This window comes from Panthera pardus, unplaced genomic scaffold (genome assembly GCF_024362965.1).
Source record: "Panthera pardus isolate Hobbes unplaced genomic scaffold, ASM2436296v1 HiC_scaffold_6, whole genome shotgun sequence".
Taxonomy (NCBI): domain Eukaryota; kingdom Metazoa; phylum Chordata; class Mammalia; order Carnivora; family Felidae; genus Panthera; species Panthera pardus.
The window spans coordinates 69,819,104-69,839,951 of record NW_026526991.1 but is presented as its reverse complement, the minus strand read 5'-3'; the positions used below and the strand labels follow the sequence as shown (position 1 = coordinate 69,839,951).

At 34.7% G+C, this 20,848-nt stretch overlaps 1 protein-coding gene across 3 annotated transcripts in view; it reads right to left on the bottom strand.

The window, feature by feature from the left end:
• Positions 1 to 288: 288 nt before the first annotated feature.
• NELL2 (neural EGFL like 2) overlaps positions 289 to 20,848 on the bottom strand; it is a 334,896-nt gene continuing 314,336 nt past the window's right edge. For all 3 annotated transcript variants that reach the window (XM_019419105.2, XM_019419109.2, XM_019419106.2), the window contains 4 exons: positions 13,837 to 14,030; positions 12,627 to 12,803; positions 10,928 to 11,152; positions 289 to 1,054 (listed from right to left, as the gene is read on the bottom strand). In XM_019419105.2, the coding sequence (XP_019274650.1) occupies positions 1,004 to 1,054; positions 10,928 to 11,152; positions 12,627 to 12,803; positions 13,837 to 14,030 (647 nt within the window). In that variant the 3' untranslated portion in view covers positions 289 to 1,003. The remainder of the gene's footprint in view (positions 1,055 to 10,927; positions 11,153 to 12,626; positions 12,804 to 13,836; positions 14,031 to 20,848) is intronic.

Below are 20,848 nucleotides of genomic sequence, written 5' to 3'. Positions count from 1 at the left end.
CCCCATTGGTGAAATCAGACCAGAACCCAGAGCACAAGGGAACCCATTAATATGGTCTACATAGACCAGCTCCCAGGAAACAGAGAGGGTAGAAAAGGTGATTGAGAGCAACTAGAGAGGCAGAATGAAGGTATCTGTCACATCCTCCACTTAGACATATAATTTAGTGAAAATCACCTTTCAATTTGGAGATAGCATGTGGGAGTTTTTCATCAGAACTAGGAAGCAACTTGTATGTTGAAGCATCTGTGGGAAAAACGAACACATTAAACAAGACACTCAGACATGTTATAAGGTAAGAGAAATATTTATTTAATTTTGCACAAGAACGAGCTTATACTGAACAAATCCAACCAAATAATATTAAGTGCAGTAAAACAAGGAAATAGGGATGACTTTTCCTGTTAGAAAATATTAAGTAACCATGCCTGTGCATTATTTTTATCATTACAATAACTTGTTTCAGATTTCTTTTCAGAGTGTATACTGTACATAACACGTTATAGCTTCTTTGCTTTACTTCTGAAAATATAATTCATTCACTGCCTTACATTTTATTTTATTTTATTTTATTTTATTTTATTTTATTTTATTTTATTTTATTGTTTGCAGTGAGGAACCTAACTGATTCGTGAAGATTCTGATCTAGAGAAAAATTTTCTGCACCAGTGAAGCTAGAGGCTTTCAAAGCTCTGATGGGCTCAGGCTTTATATCCAGGGGTCATGATGTCGTGCTGTGTCTTCCACACCCATTCTTCCACCACAGTGATGTCAGACACAGTAGAAGCAGAATTCTAGTCTCGTTTTGCCCCAAGAATTTTCCTTTAGTGATTTTCTCAAGCTTCACAAATTTCATAATTGAATGTTCACTCAGCTATTAACAAAGCTGCACTTAGCTGCCCACAAATCATCCACTTTAAGTTTTAACTTTTTTTTTTTTTTTTTTGGTCTTTTTAATGAAAGAACATTCTTTAAACAGAAATCTCCCGTGAGACAGTTAACTTCACAGTTCCTGAAGGCACTGTGGATCCACTGAGCAACAGATGTGGCCATTCTAGAGAAAAAAAAAAAAAGGAAAGAAAAGGATGATATAAGCTGTTAAGCCATTAGTAAATACTCACACTTACTGACTGGTACACATAAATCTAACTGGGGTTTACTTATTATTTATGCATTCCTTAAGGTTCAATAGCCCAGTCACTTCTCATGTCTCTATTATTGTAGAACCAATTATTCCCAGTCATTTGTGGCAAATCATAGACTAGCTTTATTTACCTCATGGCATCTTAGATTACATTTGTTCTCTAATTTATTCATTCACAAAATATGTATTGAATATATTGAGCCCTAGGTATATTGATGAATATGCAGACATGGTCACTATCTTCACAGAGCAGGGCTTACAGTTTTTTAGAGGGAGAAAAATAATAAATACCAAGTAAACATAATCAAAAATTGTGAAAACTTCTAGAAAAGAAATAAATTAGGTGGTGTCATGAGATTGACTTAGATTAGGTGGCCAGGGTAGACTTCTCTGTAGAAGTGATATTTAAACCAAGACCTCAAGGCAGTGTGGAAGGGTAGGCCAAAAGCACAGGGAAGCACAGAATAAGTGAAAAGAGTTTTGTTAGTTAAGAAGCTGAAAAAAGGTCTGGGTGAGAATCTTGAGTTAGTGAAGAAAACAGTGTAGAGATAAAGCAGGAAAAATAGCAGGGAAAGGCCAGATATGCATAATTAATTTGTATAATAAAATACCAAAATAATACAGTGCATTACAAAAAATAAAAGATATCTTACTCCTTTAATTCTTTGTACACTCTTACTTTCTGCAGGCAGCTAACTAATAATGATGATAATGTTAATATTATTATAATCATTAGATGATAATATCCTTCTACTTCTTGAGTGCATACTCTGTCAGCCACTTTGCCAGGCACTTTAAATACATTATCTGATTTCAACCTCACACCATTCCCAATGGGTCACTATTAATAGTCACACTTTCTAGATTCAGAAACTGAAGATCAGAAAGCTTAAATATCATGTCCAAAATCACACAGCTAGTGAATCGTATAGCTGGGATTAAAGTTCAGGTTAGTCTGACTCCAAAATCCATCCTCTATTTCGTATTTCCTCTCAGATAAATGACTTTAGATTATTTAAAAATGTATTATACTTTAATATGATAAAATCAAAAGTGTCTGTTTTATAAGATAAAACTTAGAAAATATTTTGATACTTTAAAGTTTGTTGAAGCACACCAAATGAGGAAAAAACTAGTCTATTTCCAAGAACAGTATTATCAGTTTAAGCTAATCCTCTTCCGTTCTTAATTTTTATTGAGCAGAGTTCTTATTCTGACAGAGGAAATCTCAATATCTTTTGGATCTCTAGTGGCATTTTAAAGCTTCGTTATCCTGCTCATAACCATTGCATGATCTTTTCCAGTCCAGTGACCCAATGAAGTGAGGGATATACCAGTTCCTGAGAGTGTTCGTTCCTCAAATCGTATGGCTTTTGAGGGAATTTCTGGAGCTTTCTACCAAGGAGTATGTGAAGTTGGCATTAGAACTCTGTGGGTGGAAAAATCATTCTTATGGTTCCCATGAGTATATTTGAGGAAGGGACTGTATATTTTCCAAAATCTTCCAGGAATGTTTTTCTTATTCCATATCAATAGTTTCTGTTATAACAAGATAAATGCTCCACAAATCATATACCACTGGAAGCTCCTCAATTAGGGAAACATAGTTCATACATGAATGAGTAATAAAATATCCCACTGGAGTTCTAGTTGCTTATATATAAAACTAACCTTCAACAGATAACTATAAAGGATCTGGACAAAATATAAAAAATAACAATTTGAAAGCAATAGATAGTGACCAAAAACAGGCAGACAGTGGAGAGGTTTCAATCTGTGAAAGAAGGGAAATGTATTGTGTGAGATTTATTTTTACTTGGCATTTCCCCTTACGGCACTCTGTGGTCTGTGCAGCTTAGGCTAACAATAACTCAAGCAGAAAGACACAATCTGATAGGCCCCAGACACCAGAGGACAACTTTTAGGGCTGCCAGAGGGGTTGTAAATTCAGAGGAAAATATCTAGAAAGGAGGAAGTGAATCAGCATATAAACTCTCCTCAACTTCAAAGTCTTTGAATTACAGAAGAGACTAAAGAAATAATCAGTTGCAGCTTGAAGGCTGGAAGATCCAAGGCAGAGATTCCAAATGCTGCTTCCTGTGGGTAGCAGTATTTAAAATTTGTGTCCTCCAAAGTTAGGAAGATTGATAAAAAAATTCACGTTTTTCACTGAAAGCCCAAAAAGGCCATGATTGGGAGTAAAACAATGTCTCAAGATTAAGAGACTTACCCTAGACCTATTGGTAAACCTGGAATAGACCCATGTAACCAATGTCAAATGAAGCTTTCATAAGTGCAAGGTGATTGGCCAGTAATTTGCAACCTGCTAGAACAAACATAGTCTTCAGGGAAAGCTAACAGAACATAAGGTCTATACCATATATCATCCATAATATCTAATAAATCATAACAAGTACTGGATATGTGAAGAAAAATAAGAAAAGGTAACTCTTAATCCAGAGAAAACGCAGTGAATAGAAATAACTAAAAAATAATCCAGATGGAGTAATTAGCAGACAAAGACTGTAAAGTATCCATTTTAAATATGTTTGAGGTAAAAAAAAAATAGATGGTAAATCTCAGCAGATAAAGAAAACTATAAATAGAATTGAATGGAGGGGCGCCTGGGTGGCGCAGTCGGTTAAGCGTCCGACTTCAGCCAGGTCACGATCTCGCGGTCTGTGAGTTCGAGCCCCGCGTCAGGCTCTGGGCTGATGGCTCGGAGCCTGGAGCCTGTTTCCGATTCTGTGTCTCCCTCTCTCTCTGCTCCTCCCCCGTTCATGCTCTGTCTCTCTCTGTCCCAAAAATAAATTAAAAACGTTGAAAAAAAATTAAAAAAAAAATAGAATTGAATGGAAATTTTGGAGTGAAAGTACAATATTTGAAATGAAAAATTCTTTGGACCGGTTTAACAGCAGATTAGACATGGCAGAAGCAATAGTCAGTAAATTTGAAACAAAAAATAAAAATTATCCAATTTTAAAACAAAGAGAAGAAAGACTGATATAAAAATAAAGCTTCAGTGACCTTCAGAAGAATAGTATTGAGCAATATAACGTATGAGTAATCACAGTCCCAGAAAAATAGGAGGGAGGAGAGAAAATATTTGAAGATACTTGAAGAAATCATGGTCAAAATTTTCTGAATTTGATGGAAAAAAACATCAACTTAGATACTCAAAAAGCCCAACAAACACCAAAGAGAATAAAGATATACACAAAAATCATATCTAAGTACATCGTAGTCAAACTTCTAAAAAAGAAAGAATTGTGAAAGGAAACGGGGTGGAAAAGACATACTTTATACATATTTTAGACAAAAATACAAATGACAGTTGAATCCTCACTATGAAAACAATAGAGTATCACCTTTAAAATGCTGGGAACAAATCTGTTCCCTGGGAACAAATGCTATATTTAATAAAAATATCTTTCAAAAATAAAGATATTTAAAGATAAATGTAAGTTGAGGGAATCTGTTACCAATAGATCTGCAATATGAGAAATGCTAAAGGAAATTAAAGCTGAAGGGAAGTGACACCAGATGGAGACTCAAACATGTGAGAAGAAATGAAGAACACTAGAAATGGCAGATATATGGATAAATATGAAATGTGGCATTTCTTTTCCCCTAAATTTCCTTAAAAGATATTTGACTGATTAAAGCAAATATAATAACATGGAATTTTATGGTTTATAGTTTACATAGCTATAAAATATATGATTATTATAGCTCAAAGGCTAAGGGAGATGGAATTTTACTATGCTGAAGTTCTTATGTTTTATGTGACGTAGTATAATAGTAAATCTTATTATGCTGTAATAAGTTAATGGTATATAATGTGATCTCTAAACCAACAACTAAAATAATAATATAAAAACTTATAGTTAAAAATCCAGAAGAAAAATTCAATTTAAATAATATAAAAATAAAAAGAAGGAAGAAATGGAGGGGTGAGAATGTAAACAATAGGATAAAAATAAAACAAATGGCAAAATGGTAGCCCTACATCCACCAATACCAAAAATGACACTAAATGTAAACAGACCGAACACTTCATTTAAAAGACAGAGATTGTCATACTGGATAACAAAATAAGAACTAAGTACACATTAAATGTAAGAAATGCAGTTTAAATATAAAACCATAGATAGGTTGAAAGTAGATGGATCCAAATAAAATGAATACTTGAAAAAATTGACTTCAAGTCTAGAAGCCTTGCTAGAGAAAAGGAGTGCATTACATAATGATAAAATGGTTAATTCATCAGAAGACATAAAAGAGTACATTCTGTGTGATTCCTTTTATATGAAATTTTTAAAAGGCAAAATAAATCTATTATAATGAAATTAAATGGTGTTTGCTATGGTAAGTAGGTAGTGCCTGGAAGGGGATAAAAAGGTACTCACTAGAGTGTTGGAAATATTCTATATTTTGATTTATAAGACTCATCAAATTATACACATAATAGCTATGCATTTCACTATAATAAATATCACCTTGATAAAAACTAAAATCCAAGGTGATCCACTGAAATTTAGTCTGATTAGGAATAGTAACAACCTACTATTATAATGAATTATAAAAACTAGTTATTTTTACATAGTATACAGTAAATTTCCTTAACACCCTGTTTTTAAAAAAAAAAATGTTTATTTACTGGGGCACTTGGGTGGCTCAGTTGGTTAAGTGATCAACTTTGGCTCACAGCCCTGGGTTCAAGTCCCACATCGGGCTCTGTGCTGTCGTAACACATAACAACCTGCTTCAGATTCTGTGTCTCCCTCTCTGTCTGCCCCTCCTCCACTCATGCTCTGTCTCTCTCTCTCTCTCAAAAAACAAATAAATATTTAAAAATATATTTAAAAAATAAAAAATAAAATTATTTATTTATTTATTTTGAGAGAGAGTGCAGGAAGGGCAGAGAAAGATGGAGACACAGAATCCCAAGCAGGCTGTGCACCATCAATGCAGAGCTGAAGGCAGGGTTCAATATGATGAACTGTGAGATCATAACCTCAGCCAAAATCAAGAGCTGCACACTCAACCACCTGAGCCATGCAGGTGCCCCTTCTTAACACCCTGTTATTTCCGGTTATATTTATTCTGTATTTTTAAAAAGTTATAAAAAAGTAATTGTCACTATTTTTGTGCTAAACCCAAAATATCAAGATTAGAAGACAGTTGGCTTTTGATTTTCAGTAATATATTCATATATCACATATGTATAGTATATTTTAATATTATTTATTTCAATATATTTAGTTTTTATTCATTTGTTAATCATTTACTGTATAATTAATATATTAATCTGCTTAAAAATTATATCGATTACAGATATATGTATATAGAGTAATTAACATATACTTAAAAATCCCATTACCATCAATAATTTAGTATATCTTCATAGAATTAATTTTCATACTCTTTTATTTTCAACCTTCTTGCAATTAAACTGTATATTATATATTTTTAGCTTAGTTTTTATTTTAAGCAGTACTTCAATGGCTGAATAATATAATCATATAATTATATATATTACATAATTACAATATAATATGATCTACTGAATCATATAGAGTTACTAGAACTTATTTAACTGTTTTTCTGTTTTTAGACACCTTGGTTTCTTCCTTGATTTTATATGACAAATAATTTTGAGGTGAAAATTGTCATGCACATAGCATATTCCACATTTTAGATTGCTTCTTTAGGTTATATTCTTAGACCTGGGATTAATAGGACAAAAGATGTTTGAGTTGGGATGGAGAGTAGGCAAGAGGTGTATGTGTAGCTGTTGACATGTATTTTTCAATGTCACTAAAAATAAGAATTATAATTCCAGTTATGGCTCTGTCAGCATTGGAAATTATTGTGAATTTTTTTTTACTGTAGTATGTGAAAATAATAACTCATTATGTTAGTTTACATTAGAATTTTAATAATTTAAAGGTTGTATAATCTCTTTTTTAATAGCTGCATTTTTTAGTGAATTGTTTATTCATTCTTTGCTTATTTATTTATGGGAAATAAATGCTTTTTCTTGTTAATTTTTACATGTTTTTAATTTAATAAAGAAATCATATGTTCTGGAAGACTATTTTTCCAGTCTCTAGTTGTGACTTCGTAATTTGCTAATTTTATTTGTCTATAGATGCCCTAAATTTCCCTTGAGGTATATTTTATCACTTTTATGTTAGAAAAGGCATCTCCCTTCCAGAATTTTGATTAATATTTTATTACATTTTCTTTTTATTTTTAATATATAACATATCTTCCATGTAGAATTGATTCTGGCATATGATATTCCAATATATATATAGAATGATCCTTTCTTCCTCTATTGATTTGCAAATCTCTCCTGATCATACATGAAAATCTTCATTTTAATGTTCTCATTTATGGGGCATTTGTTTCCATAGATAGATCTAGTTATCTATTCTAATATTAGTACAGAGGTCCACTTTCAAAACTTTAAGTCTGCTGTTTCTGATAATGATTAGGAAGTTAGGACCTTCATCCTTATAAAACTCTAATTTTCTTCATACCTCAATTATTTCAGTATTACGTCTAGAGTCTCCTCAGGAATTAAAAGTAGCTCCCTGGTTTCCAGTTTCCAAGTCGTCTATTTGGTAATTATTTACTAAAGGAAATTACCCTCTAACTCTTCCTCCCTTCCTATTTATATCTCAACTGGACACATCTCTCTTTATTGTTTGAAGCTCAAAGCTTACTCTGACCCATCAAAAGATTCATGGTCTCTCTTAGATTTAGGAAAAGCAACCTTAGTAATTCATTTTTGACTCAAGACTTTAACTTCTGAATGGAGGAACTTTTTTTTTCTTTTCTTTCTTTCTTTCTTTCTTTCTTTCTTTCTTTCTTTCTTTCTTTCTTTCTTTCTTTCTTCCTTTCCTAAGCAAATTAAAACTGAAGACATCTTTAATAAAAAGGCATCTTTAAAAAATTCCCCTCTGCCAACTCCTAATTCTTCAGTTCTTATCTTCAATGTCATTTGCTAAGGAGAGAACTGGTACACATGTTGTACAGTCTTTTAGCACAGTGCATGTCTCCTTCAGAGTATCCATCACAGTTTAGAATGTCATCTTTATCTGTTTCATAACTTGAGTACTATCTATTTACTCTACCACCACCAATAATAGCTAACATTGAATGTTTACTCTGTGTATGAAATGTGTAGGAAACATTTTTTTATGGATCTTTTCAATTCTTATAGTAACCATCCCAAGTAGGTACTAAAATTATCCCTATTAATATTCTCATTTTCCAGGTGAGCAAACTGAACCACAGAGAAATTAATGAACATCCCTTGTAGTCACATTGCTAGTGTGGTTGACCAGGCTTTGAATCCAGGTAGCCTTACTCTAGACGCTGCATTCTTCACCTCTAGACCAGTGCGGTCCAGCAGAACATCCTGTGATGACAGAAACGTTTTTTATAGGTGCTAATATGACAGCCACTAGCCAAATGTAGCTATTGAGCAGTTGAAATGTGGCCACCATGACTGAGAAATTGAAGCTTTAATTTTATTTAATTTTAATTAACTTAAATAGCAACATCTGGCTATGGACAACCATATTGGATGGTACAGCTCTAGACAATAAGGTGCTAAGCAATAATTTCCAGGAACAATTGTGTCTGTTTTGTTTATCATTACAACCCTGGCACCAGCAGAATACCAGCACAATTTGTCTTCATTGACTAAAATATTCAAATAACTCATAGGGTGAGTAGGACAGGGAGATAATAAGTAAAAATGGCGTTCTGAAAACCCCAAATTGTGAAAAGCGCTCACCTCCAATGCAATATCTGGAGCCTGTTTGGCATACATTTTATTTTTAGAATAACATAAAATACACATAATAAAAATTTGTATTTGGGACAGATTTGGTAAAATAGAGCATATTTTTATGACTCATATTTAATGAGGGAAAACGGGAATAGCATCAAATAGTAACTTCTGAGAATCTGCATTTATTTGTCAAAAAGTGAAACTAATCTAAAATACATTTCCTGAAATACATTCCTATCATGAGCCCCCAAATCCTACTAGTTGTTTATAAGGCAGTAAATGACAAGCTTGTTCATGCTCTTCACTCAGAAAACACTCTCATGTTTTGCTATTACTGAATGCATTTTTCTTATTGGAAGTATCTATGTGAGCCATATTTGGTGTGTTTTTCATCCTATTGCCTGGTATATATTTTTGCTGTCACTTCTCGGAACAATAGTCTTTTAGATTAAGAAAGTAAAGGGACTCAACTTTAATTGATAATGAAATGTCAGAAAGTATTTCCCTGTTGGTTATTAATGCTAAAGTTTCTAGATATGCACTGCTAAATGTACTCAGATTAAATGTATATTAAAGCACTGCATATACATTAGTCACTTTCAGTAGTAGCAGTAACTTTCAAATTTGCTAATGCACTTTCAAAAACCGCATTAAATGTTCACTCAAAAAGCTTTGCTTGATTGACAAAAATTACACTGATTGAAAGAGACAGAAATTTTGGTTTGAAATAGATAATACTATCTCAAAGCTTAAAGCATTTTATATTTCTTTGTCCTGTTACATCAAGCCACTCTGGTAAGAATTTGTGTCAAATGAATCTGAATTAAATTGCTCTACTGAAAAAAATTAATGGAATTGTTCACTTTAAAAAGCAGTGTAGTTATAGTTATCTGACTATGCTACGTTGGAAAAAATCTGAATCTTTGCTTTCTTATGTTGTTGTTAAGCCTTCAGATTATTTACTTAGTTTTAGTGTTGATTCAAAAATTATGACTATGAAATACAGTGACCACTAAATCAAATATTTGTAGGAACAATAATCAAGTAGAATGCTTTCAACTCTGCTAGTATGTATGAACTCTGTATACTGTCTACATTATCTGTATTTTTGCTCTCATTGAAGTAAAAGGCACATGCTCTATTTTCCGATGAGAATAAGAAGAAAAATCTTTATAATGATTTTTCTCCAACTGTAGGAATAAAATATAGTAAACAACAGATCTTAAATTTTTTAACCCAATGCAACTGACCACAACAAACCAAGAAATATGCCCATTTTTTCCATATTGATTTTCACTTTGGAAAATGTAATATATTTACTTTGTCGATATATCTCACAGACCTCATAAAAGGACCAGATAAAAATCAATAAAATAATATTGTCTTCCATCACAAAAGAAGAAACGTGAAGTTTGTGTTGTAGATTTTTTTTTTTTTTTAAGATGTGTACAGTTAGATACCTTAGGGCAATTTGAGTAGGTTCTTTTTGTTCTGGTGACATAAATAACTGATCATTCTGGTTTTTTGATCATGCACCTCCTTCTCCCTGAATGTGCTTGGAGGATGCACAGGGTGGTTAGCCTGGGCACTAATAAAGCTGAATGGCCCTCTTCGCACCTCTGTTTGAACAATAAATTGGAAAAATAAAATGCTTCCCATTGGCCAGGCTGAGCACAGTAATATCGAGGATCCCTGGGTTACAGCTGGCCAAAAGTTCCCTACTTGCATTTAATTTTTTTTTTTAACGTTTGTTCATTTTTGAGACAGAGAGAGACAGAGCATGAACGGGGGAAGGTCAGAGAACGAGGGAGACACAGAATCTGAAACAGGCTCCAGGCTCTGAGCTGTCAACACAGAGCCTGACGCGGGGATCGAACTCACGGACCGAAAGATCATGACCTGAGCTGAAGTCGGACGCCCAACCGACTGAGCCACCCAGGTGCCCCTCCCTACTTGCATTCAATAGGCTTTACCTTGCACTGGCAGAGAGTACACTCGGTGCCATGTTTGATCCAAGAGGACCCAGTGAAGCGAACCACATTCATCTCATCCAGGCAAGTTTTGGTGATGTCATTACGAATGGTGTCGGCCTGGCAAGGGTCAGTGACACAACGCCGGCAGCACTCATTCTCTGGGAGGACACTGAATTCACACTCCACCTCTGGGCAAGGCAGAGGCCAACAGTCAACTTCCCCTTGCTGTAAAGAAAGCAGATGTGCAAGAGCAAAGGGAGAGGAAGGGAGGACATGGAGGGAGGCAGGGAGAGAGGGAGCATAGCGTTTACTAAATACTCCATTCATCTGATGGATATTTACACTCACACCTTCACAGCCCTGAGTCTGGCAGGGAATCGACAAAAGCCCTATCACAGTGCTGAGGTCTTACTGCAACTGGACTTTAAGAGTGCTCAAGGATTAAACAAGAACAACAATGAACAAAAGCAACAGCCCTTTCTCATAAAACAAGCTCCTATCTTTTCCCTGACAAAGAATTATTATTTACTATGGAAGAGGGTTTGCGTATTAGGTGCTTTTTTTCATTTAAAAAAATTTCCCCTCTACCTTCTCATTCATTCCCTTCTGCATAAAGAAAGTTTTGTCCATTTACAAGAAAATAAACTGAAATATGAAGGGAATTTGTCAGGTTTTCTTTGTTCATTTTTATGTTTCTCAGTTTAGGGACTTTGGAGAAAACAACAACAACAACAACAACCAGGAACTGATTTCAGTCTTCTTTATTCCACATGGGAAAATTGTGTGAATTTGATCTTTTTAAAATGTAGTTCTCACCTGTTTCCTATTTTCTTCATAATTCTGAATCTCATGGTCTTGGAGATGAAAGCAGCCTTCAGGCACAGAAAACTGACCTTGCTCTTTCAATTGATTTTTGGGTTGAAAGTATAAAAAAGAAGCAACAAAAAAAAAGCATTGCCTTCAAAATACCCTCACACAAATAGAAAGGAAACTAGCCATGACTTTAAAAGTAGCATCTGTGAAACTTTCTTCTATAAAGATACATAGACCAATTTTCCTTTTCATTTACACTACCAGAAAGAAACAAAAATTTGGTCAAATGAAAAAATACTGGTGTTTTCTTGATCAAGTCTTCATTTTCTTTTTTACCTATTGCTTCCAATAAAGCTTTTATAAACATAGACATTCAATTCTAATATTCTAATAAATATTTATTGCAAATCCATATCATGTATAAAACAGGGTGGCCACCAGAATAGCAGTGATGGTAAAAATATTTAGAAGGGGGAAAAAAAAGTATGTGCTTGTGTTTTTGGTTCTGTTTTTTGTTTTTTTGTTTTTTGTTTGTTTTTAATTCTGAGCATGACTGATAGAAATGGATTAATAAAAGTTCTGTTTGGACAGAACAATGATATTTTTCATGAATGCTGCTAGACCGAGGCTGAATGGGATTGCAGATGCTAGGAGAGTAGTTTCTTCTTCCAGGCTCTGGTCATGGCACAACACATGTAGTCTAGGATGTGCCTTCACAGGTCCTGACTGCATGCCTCCCATCTTGTCATCCTAAACAGGTTCACTTTTTGTAACTGCCAGCACTATAGCCAGGTCCTGATTATCGGCGGATGCAGGAGGGCAAGCTTGTTTCCCTAGTTAGATTCTGGGCCCGAACTTTTCCTCTCCTTCCTGTAGCTAAACTCACCAGGCAGCGGCACTGTTGGCAATTCTGGACCCAGGTGTCACCACTGTTGTATAAGGTTTCCCCATTTTGATGGAGGCACTGGCTGCTAAGCCTTGGGTCACATTCAGGGCAGCAAAAAAGATCAACCGTGGGATTCTCACAGTCACAGACCATCCGTCGACACATTACAAATCCATTCTGTATGAGAAGGAAAAAATGAAAGCAGTTCCCCAAAGCCTCCATTTCTCAATATACTAACATCAGTGTAATAGATTTAAAGTTACATTTTGTAGTTATCACACAGAAATTACCCAAGCTGGAGAACTTCCAATTTCGTGGCCAGAAATTTTCCAGAAACGGCCAGCATGAAATAACCACTACACAGTCCTTATGTCTATATAAACATGGGTATGCATACATAAATATACATGTACTTGTTGATTAGTATAGTGATTAGAATATTACCTCAATTTGTTTTGCGTCAGGGCATATGTATTTGTATTTAGTAGTCAACAAGCTTTACCTATTGTTAAGTTTATGGGACATATTAGACCTTAAGTTTTGGTACACACTCTTATCAATGTCTTCCATAATAATTGAGCCCTCGGCACATAAAGTTATTTACCTAACTATAATATAAATCTCTATTATCAACAGGGTAACAAAGTAGAACATTCCTCTAAAACTGAAACATAATCCAAATAGATAGTTCTCACTTATAGGCCATAGTATGTCCATTTTGGCTTCATCCATGCATTCATTCAAATATGATATTGTTACTACAGAAGTACTTGCATAGTTAGCAACAAAATTTTACGAACATGTGAATAAACAAACACATTGTGGCATTTCCATATAATGGAATACTATTCAGCAATAAAAAGAAATGGGTTACTGATATATGCAATGAACATAAATGGATGTCAAAAAACATAATACTGAGAGAAAGGAGCCAAAAAAAGAGTAGTACTAGTTACTAGATAGGGCTCTAGAATAAAGAAATCTAACCTACAGTGACCAAAATCAGTGTTTCCTTTGGGCTGAGAGTATGGGACTAACTATGAAAGGACAGAGAGAACATTTGAGTGGATGGAAATGTCCTTTTCTACTAAATGTGATAGTGGTTAAGTAGATGTATGCATTTGTTGAAATTCATCAAGCTGTATGCTTAAAATATATGCAAACTACATCCTAATAAAAATGATTACAATTTTTTTTTATTTATACCAACCTGACATGAACAGACAGAGCAACGGTCATTTTCCAACACCCAAATCTGACCATTGTGCTTGATTTTTCCATCATGGATGCAGTCCCCTGTGCAGTTCTTTCCATGAGGACATCGACAATCGTATCCACCGTCCAAGTTAAAGCAAATGGTATCATTGGCACAGCTATGCCTCCCAGTCCCACACTCATCGATATCTACAGCCAAGAAAAGGCAGCAGGCAATGTGCTTAGAATATGGGTTTGAATCAGACAAGTTGTCTCCGAAGTGAAGCATTCAACTGTAAATTAATTTTCATCTTACAGGCATGCATTTCCTATTAAATGCTGACTAAAGCAATGTTAATGATCTAGGGATTTCACAGGAAAACATCATCATGCTTGATTTCAAACAGCAGATAACCCTGGTTAGATTCTCAGCTTTTATATCTCTGTAAATACCATCAGGCTTTATGAAACACTTATATTTTTTGAAAGTAAGACTAGATCTCAATTCATCAAACAAAAATCATTGGCAGTTGAAATTCTAAAAGTGCCTGTGAATTTTCATTGGGAAAAATCATCCTCAATGTTAAAATGGTGTTTACCCAAAATCCTTTCTTAGTGGGAGATAAAATGTCATGGGACTTCTGAGGCATTTTATTCAGCTTTAAGCCCTATTCTCACAGCCCTGTCACCCACAGGTAAGCTCCCAGTGTTCTGCCCAGGCGTTTTCATGCTGTCCTCACACCCTGCCCCCCACCCACAGAGGGCAAGTGACCATCAGCAATCACCATCTCTCTCACAAATAATCTACCACTTCTTAACTTTTCCATTTCAGATGATTGTTTTGTCTCCTGCCTGACTCAAGAGGCAACGAGCCATTCTTCACCTGACCTCACCTATTCCATGGCAATCACAGCCTAAAGCATTTCCATACAGATGAAAAGCAAACATATCTTGACCCCACAGATCAGGTCCATAAGAAGAGATGTGATTCATTTTATTTATCCCCATAATTTAAAGGTCACAAGCCAAAATACATTTCAGGGATATTGTAGGAGTGGCAGTAAGCAGTTATTTCCTACTTCATCTGTTTCCTCTGAGTAAAGGTCAAGAAAGAAAGAATTAAATCACACCAGAAAAGTGGGTTAGAAAGAAGATGGAATGGATGGCTTTTAAGTGGGGGAACTGCACACTGCTTTTCTTAGAAAATTTTAAAGATAGACTTTAGTAGATATCTCTCTTAAATGGTTTGCTTTCGACATTATTAAAGACATGGACAAGTCAAGATTATATTTTAGCCATATTTAAATTCTTAAATATTAAGTTCTGTTATATATGCATTCCCAAAAATAAGCTATATCTTTCTATTTGTCTTGATTTTTATTAATTTCCATATAAACAAAATCAATGAACTGAGACAATGGCTGAAAAGATTGTTATAACCTAGTGAACACATTATTATAGCTTGATTTATCAAGGATAACAATGTTTATAATTATAGAGTGTGATTAAAAGCAGAACTATTAGCCAGAATGAGGATATATTTCACATTTTTAAAAAAGCACATTGGTGTGTGTGTGTGTGTGTGTGTGTGTACAATTATTACATATAAATATATAATTTTTTCAGATCAGAGAAATTTGACTGATGCTATTTAGAGAAAGAAGAGCAAAAAGTGAAATTTTATACAATTTTATAAAATAGCTCTATATTTGGTCTATTCAGAATAAGTTATATTTGATGACTTACTCATTGTCTCCTATTAAATATTCTTATAATGAGGAATCATAGTAAGCAGGAAAAGCATTAACCATAGTTATTTGGTCTCTTTGAACACAAACTCTGCAAATACTTCTTACTATATAACCCTTTAAATATCCACTATATGAATATCATTCCATTAATGGCAATGATTAGATTTTTAACAATCATTTCATTTTGCTTGACATATAACAACAAAAGCTCTGCTGTCAGGTAATGCATTTGTTTTTATTAAAGGCAGAGAGAGTCCTGGGATTTGTTGCAGAAGACAAAGAAGAGGTGTCCAGCCACAAAAAAGAACATGTGCTCTGAAATAAAGTACATTCATAATAAAGAAATAGAGCAAAAGGTAACAGCAAAGGTTGATATGTACTTGCCATATCTGAAGAAATGTGTAGGCAGAAAATCATTATGAACCAATGATTACCTTTCGCTATACAATGGGATTTGAATTAACTTGAACTTACCTTTTTTTTTTTTTTTTTTTTTTTTTCCTGCTTGTAATCTATACTGGGTTCCCCAACGAAGAGACTATTCTTGACTGGTAGTATAGAGTTTTGGAATTGTTAGATATAGTTTTATTATAATGTAAAATTCCTAAAATAAATATACATAAGGCGTGTAAATTCTGTTTTGAAAAACCTACTATAATACATAAAAATTCCAACTTTAAGAATACTAATAACTCCTTTAGTGAGTTATTAAAGAAATCATGTTGCTAAATCAATCCAGTGGTCAAGTCTCATTCTCATTTCTCACCTGACTTGATCTAGCAGCAGCATTTGATATAGTTCATTCCCTCTCCCCAATAAATTTTATTTACTCACTTCCTATCACATTAATAGTTCTTTCTGGATCTTTCTCCTGCCCACATATACATTCTAGTGGCAATTAAACTATGAATAAGATTTGGGCAAGCAAGAGGAAGTCAAGGGCAGTCTAGTAAGAGGTAGTAAGAGTATATTTGAAGGCCCAATGTTTACAGTCAGCAAAATGTGTTAGAGGGAATGAGTTGAATGTCTAGGAGGAACAGAGTAGGTAGACAGAGGCACTCCGGGCCCAAGTAAAGGTCATGTTAAGAAATGTGAACTCCATAAAGACAATAAAATGTCATTTAAGGGAAGTGCCAAAAAAAAAAAAAAAAAGGCATAATCAGATATCTATTTTAAAAAGATTCTCTTGGCTTCATTTTGGAAAAGATATTTGAGTGGATTAAAATTACAGCCAGGAGATCAATTAATAGGCTGTTTCTGTAGTCCAGGCAAGCAATGGTTATATAATAAAAGCAAACACTTACATAGTGGTTGGTATGTACCAGATTCTAAGCACTTCCATATAATGATTCATTTAAATTCCTCACAACAACCGGAGGGTACAGTTATTATCCCCATTTTATAGATCAGGAAGTTGAAGCACAGAAATGTTGCATAATTTTCCCAAGGTCACTCATCTACTGGGGTACAGAGCCCAGGTGAGAACCCAGGCAGTCAGGCTTCAATTGTGAGCTCTTAAGAACAGTGCTGTACTGACTGCTAGCAGTGTGGAAGTACACTGAAAGAAACACAAAGCATCTTTCAAAGTAGACACAGCAAAGATAAAGGAATTTAGTGATTTGTTAACTTCAAAGATCAGGGAGAGGAAGTGGTCATGAATGATGTTTAGATTTCTGGCTTGGAAAATGTGGCTGATGCTATTTAGAGAAAGAAGAGAAAGGCTTCACTGTGGAGTGAAAGTGGGGGGCAGGCTGAAGAAAGACATGAGTTAGTGCAGGACATGTTGAATTACACTTTCCTCTGGGCTTCCAAGTAGGGCTGTCTGGTAAGTAGTTGGATATATGGGTCTGGCGTTCAGAAAATAGCACTGGGCCCAAATATGGATTTGGTTAAGCATATTTTTTCCTCATTTCCTTTCTCAAAAATAATCCTTCAGAGTAAAGTTCACACTTCTTAGCAAGGCATTTAAAGCTACTTCTTTGGCTTGCATCTCTTTCTCTATCTCGACTTGCCAATAATCACATCATATTTGAAGCCCTAATACAAATGGTAGACACTCAAGCCCTTCTTGCTCCAAACTGGAAATAATGTCTCCTTTTTTTTCCCTCATGGATCTGAATTTATTTTTTTCTCAAGTATGTATTATTTTGAACCTTGTAGCTTTCTTCTCTGTTAAGAAACTCAGTACATTCTATCTTGTATGACAGTTGTGGTACGTATTTTATGTCTTCTACAAGCTGAGAGCAGTGACCATACCTCCTTTATATTTCTATGCAGCAGATGTCTGGCAAAGTATCTCAAGGTACTTGTGCATATATTCAGAACTACGTGTTTAGGTGAATTCGATTCATTTCACTTTTGTCCTTTTTCTTGATTTAGCTTAAGAATTTACAGTATTTAATTTGAACATAATACTCAAAAGAAGCTATCCCATAAACATTATTTTTTTTGGCCTTACAAGTTCAAAAACCTCACCAAGCTTAAAAATAATCCAGGAATTAAAGCAATCAGGAGAAAAGGGGGCCTGCAAATAAAATATTCTTGTGTGAAAAAAAAATACTGGGCTTTATTCTCAGAGAGAGACATATTTTCAGGTATAGTAGAAATTATGGTAAAGGGAAATGGTAAAGGCACATTATCTGGGGATTAAATATCTACACCTCTGAGATAAATGGATGAGCAAAAAAGCATATAATTTGTATGAATGCAGCTTATAAACATGTATATTGTAGATTACTCAACTGCAGCCTAAAAAGTGGTGAAGGAGTACACTATTATTTATTCATGTCTTCAAATATATTTATTCATATCTTCAGAGTAATTGTAAACCAACTGCTGTGGCTTTGTCCACTTTGAAGTGCCTTTTTTTTTCCTCAGCAACAGAAAAATGGCACCTGCTCAGATATAATCACACTCTTCAAATTGTATCCTTCTAAATACTATTATAATTCTACAAATCACTGAAATTACAGTAAATGGATAGTTGTTTAGAAGAAGGATTTTAGTCTTTTTTTATATAACATAGGTTTTTTTAAAAAAGGAATCCTTCAGAGCATTGTCTTCTAAAAAAGTCATAGATACTTATGATAATTATTATAAATTCTATTGGAAGATAACAGTAGAGTCATCTTTCCAGAGTCATATTTTTTTAAATAAGATTTTCTACTACTTCTGTGTTTATAGTATTTCCTTGAAAAGTCTTTTTTGCATAGGCATCTTATACAACCCTTTACTTCCCTATTTTCATCTTTCTCATGTGTTATTTTGAGCAGCTAGTTTAATTTTCCTTGTTATTTTCTGAACACTCACGAATGCACTAATTATGTTTTGTCATTTTGTCCTGATCACTACTTTATATATTTAGTTCTACCAGGTGACATATCTATTACATATCCTACTATGTATCTACTTCTAGCACAGGTTATGTTCCTAACATACTTCTGATTAAATATTACCTGCATATCTCACTCATTTTATCCATCTCAACCTTTTACATTAGATAAATCAGTATATTATCAACCATGTGACAAGCATTGTTCTAGGCACTGGTGGCTGACAAGCAAACAAAATCCATGACCCTTAGGGCTTACAGTCCATGGGGAAAGGGATGGATGAAAAATAGTTGCAAACAGAGAGGGAGGGAGGCAAACCACAAGAGACTCTTAAATACAGAGAACAAACTGAGATGGATTGAGGGGGCGGCGGAGAGGGGAAAATGGGTGATGGGCATTGAGGAGGGCACTTGTTGGGACGAGCACTGCGTGTTGTATGTAAGCAATGAACCATGGGAATCTACCCCAAAAACCAAGAACACACTTTACACACTGTATGTTAGCCAATTTGACAATAAATTATATATATATATATATATATATATATATATATGTGTGTGTGTGTGTGTGTGTGTGTGTGTGTGTGTATATATATATATATATATACACATATATATATAAATCTTACAGTCTATGGAAGATAATAAGCAAGTAAACAAATAATATATACAATTATTTCAAAAGAACTTATAACTTCTGTGAAGAAAAGGGAAGCAAATTAAGTGAAGAGTGTCATAGAAGGATGCTATTTTAAGTTGGGGGTCCAGGAGAAGCCATTTTGGAGGAAATCTGAATTATATGAAAGAAGAATGCAAAGATCTGGAGAAGGACCTTCCAAAAAAGAAAAAAAGAACAGCACATGAGAAGGGAATCCGTTTGGTACATTTGTGACATAGCAAGAAAGCCAAGTACCCATAACATGTAGACCCTTGTAGGCCACTGTTGGGGTTTGGATTTTACTTGAAGAGAGATGGAAAGGCTCCAGGCATTGGAACAGAATTGGAGCATGCTCCCACTTCTGACTTTAAGAAATCATTCTGGGTGCTATAGAAAAAAGACTCTAGGGGAGTCCAGGGTGGAAGTAGGGAGACCAGTTTGGAGAAAGCTATAGTAATCCAGACAAAAGATAATGATGGCTTAGACCAACATGGTAACAGTAGACAATGTGAGAAGTGGTCAGATCAGGAATATATTTTGAAAATGGAAATTATGAGATTTGTTGATATGTTGGATATGAAGTATAAAGAAAAGAAAGAAACAATGACTCCAAGATGTTGGTCTGGGTCTGTGGTTTAGGGGCCTGTAAGAATTAGAGAGTAAATAAGAGTTGTATTTTAGTCAGTAATCCTGAGTTGTCCTTAAGAAATCCAAGTTAGATACAGAGTAGGTAACGATATATATGAATCAGCAACTAATGTGGTTGATTCAGTTTCAGAATGGATAGAGAAGATTGCCAAGTGCCCCAGGATACTGGAACATGTAGTCTTCTGGAGAGGTAAAGGAGAGACCCATAGGGTAAGAGAAAGACAGGAGGGGCACCTGGGTGGCTCAGTCAGTTGAGCATCTGACTTCAGCTCAGGTCATGATCTCAGTTTCGTGAGTTGGAGACCCACATCAGGCTCTCTGCTGTGAGCAGCATGGAGCCCACTTTGGATCCTTCGTCCCCCCCTCTCTCTGCCCCTCCCCTGCTTCCACTCTCTCTTGCAAAAATAAATAAAATATTAAAAATTAGAGAAAGACAGGAAAGAGTGGTGTCCTCAAAGCCAAGTGAAGAAAGTTGTTTTGAGAGGAAGCAATGATCAACTGGTTCAAATGCTTGAGCTGTCGAGCAAAGAGACGTTAACTGAGCAGCAGATTTGGCAACGTGGAAAAGGTCAATAATCTTGAAAGGAAAGCATTCAGTGGGGGTAGTAGGATTAAAGTATTGTTGGAAGCAAGAGAATGG